Source organism: Azolla caroliniana, unplaced genomic scaffold (assembly GCF_043228905.1).
Source record: "Azolla caroliniana isolate FFs.n. ecotype wild unplaced genomic scaffold, voAzoCaro1.0.p SCAF_11, whole genome shotgun sequence".
Classification (NCBI taxonomy): Eukaryota; Viridiplantae; Streptophyta; class Polypodiopsida; order Salviniales; family Salviniaceae; genus Azolla; species Azolla caroliniana.
In genome coordinates, this window is record NW_028230446.1 from 12,787,731 (window position 1) to 12,790,317 (window position 2,587).

The window sequence follows — 2,587 nt, forward strand, 5'->3', positions numbered from 1 at the left end:
TCTAGAGCGATTTGTTGCAGATCCCCTATCAGCCGTTGGTTTTCTTGTTCCAAGGCAACAAACTTTTCTTTTAGGCACTGTAACTCGGAGAAAACGGATTGATATTCTTGGGCGCTAACAATAGCCATAGTAGGGGGAAAAGGATAGGAGGATGAGGGAGAACGACAAGTAGGCTGGAGGAAAGAGGAAGGAAAATTGGTTCAAACTATTAGGAATAGTACTAAAGCAGAGATGGAATTAGTACTAAGAAGAGTAGTACTATTAGTACTAAGAGGACGGGACTGCGTAAGATTCCCGAGAGAGAGGAAGTGAGAAGAGGAGAGAGAGAGAAATAGGATGATGACAACAACTCTTATATTATATGAAAGATAAGTACAAATCGACTAAGAGACTTAAGACTGGTGTTGAACGAATTTGGTTCAAAACAATGCCTTGTGCCTCCTTTTATAGTGTTTTTAGGAATAATCCTGAAACTTCTAGAATGTTCTAGAGAGATCTGGAATATACATCAATTTTCTATGATAAAACATAAATGAAAATAATATCTTATAAAATACAATTCATAGTCTAATGGTAAGAGCTCGACCCATGTAGCATAAGGTCATGGGTTCGAGTCTTGCCATATCATGACAGGCGAGGTATGAGGGTGAAGAAGATTCGCACTCCGACGAAGAGGATGTTGGCTTAAACTTCTTTATGGTTTCTTGTGCTCAGGTGCTAACAGTGTTCAAAGTAGAAGATTATGAGGGTGAATTCATCGAAATTGGCAAATACTTAAGCTCTCTTACAAAAGATGAATTATGGTCAAAGGAAGACTTCTACCGAATTAGGTAGAAGGCCTACAAGTTCTTCCTCAAAGAAGGACATCTATGGAAGTTTCCGAAGAAGAAGAATGGAACTCCACTTCGAGTGGTGTGCAAGAAACAGGATCAACAAACACTAATTGCTGAATTTCATGATAGTGTGTGGGCAGGTCATCGTGGTATATGGGCAACATTTGCAAAGCTCAAGGAGAAGTATTGGTGGCCGGGTGTTTACAAAGATGTAGCAAGCTATGTTGAAACATGTGAGCAATGCCAATTATATTCGAATATTCAACATAGGGATGAACTTCATCCGACATATCCATTATCAATGCACTATAAGTGGTTGGTAGACATAGTGGTTATGCCAATGGGATTAGGGCAAATGAAATATCTCGTGCTAGCAAGAGAGGATCTCACCAACCAAGTAGAAGGACGGGTGCTAAGGAATAAAACAACTTCGGTGGTTTGTAAGTTTCTCCTTGAAGATGTTATTTGTCGATATGGATGTGTCGGCAAAATAGTAGCCGATAGGGGAGAATTAGATGCGAATGAAGCTAAAGAGTTCTTTTTAAGAATAGGCGTCAAATTATCGCTCACCATGGCGTACAACCTGGATGCAAATGGGAAGGTTGAACGAGGACATAATCCGATTGTAAAAGCTCTAGCAAAGGCTTGCGACGACAAGATGGGGAATTGGCCACGATTACTACCTTATGCATTGTGGGCAGATAGAACTACACATAGCATGACGCGATATATGCCCGCCGAACTCATATTAGGACAAAAACCAATAATGCCTATTGAGCAAAGTGTTGCTTCGTGGACATCTTTTCCATGGCAAGAGGAAATGAGTCGGGAAGACTTGCTAGCCACGAGGATTCAACAACTAGAACGGAGGCCTGAAGATGTCGAATTGGCAATAGAACGGTTGCGCCAAGCTCGATTGAAGAACAAGGAGAATTTTGATAGAAAGCATCGTCTTCGACAAAGAAAAATTGAAGAAGGAGATTGGGTTCTTGTCTATGATAGTAGTCTCGATAATCAATATAGTACTACTCGAAAGTTTGCGAAACGATGGTTTGGCCCGTATATGGTCAAGAAAATAGAAAGCAATGCAACCTATTTTTTAGCAGAGTTAGATGGAACTCGACTTGCTTTGCCAATAGCAGGGTAGAGGATCAAAATCTTTAAGAGAAGAGAGGCCCCAAATCTTGAGATCGAAGCTCTAGATGATGTATCCTCGAACATCGAGGTTGAAGAAGAGTAATTAAAAAAGAGGAACCTCACCACAATTGGCACATACTGGTGGATGTGCAGGTTTGGTGGGGGTGAATGTCGTGTGTTTTTTCACACACAATATGAAAACTAGTAAAATAATTATTTAATATTAGCTTAATGTATTCATATAGATAGGTGTCTTCAAGAGTTTTATAGTGTATTTTACTACGCATGAAACGGATAAACAAGTATCAAGCTATGTGAGTGTGAAGTTTGAAGAAGAAGAAAGAAAAGACAAAACTGTGAGATATCCCACATAGATAGGACAACATTGGAACCCAGGATATATAATGGAAACCAAAACATATTCATTCTATCAATGTGTGGAACATAGAATGTTCAAGGTGACTTGGCTACATGATGTGGTGTGCACGCTTCGGGCATATGCACGTATGCACGGCCGTGATTATGCTTTGGGCGTATGCGCGTATGTGCGTATGCATGGTCGTGTTAACGCTTTGGGCGTATGTGCGTATATGCGTATGTACGGTCATGTTAACGCT

At 40.4% G+C, this 2,587-nt stretch overlaps 1 protein-coding gene across 1 annotated transcript; it reads left to right on the plus strand.

Moving 5' to 3' along the window:
• Positions 1–1,404: 1,404 nt before the first annotated feature.
• Positions 1,405–1,980, plus strand: LOC147857829 (uncharacterized). The gene has a single exon (XM_087327566.1). The coding sequence runs from the start codon at positions 1,405–1,407 to the stop codon at positions 1,978–1,980; it is 576 nt and encodes a 191-aa protein (XP_087183692.1).
• The last annotated feature ends 607 nt before the right edge of the window (positions 1,981–2,587 follow it).

Excerpts from the sequence above, each read along its gene's own strand:
- LOC147857829 (XM_087327566.1), top strand. The coding sequence starts at position 1,405 with ATGGCGTACAACCTGGATGCAAATGGGAAGGTTGAACGAGGACATAAT.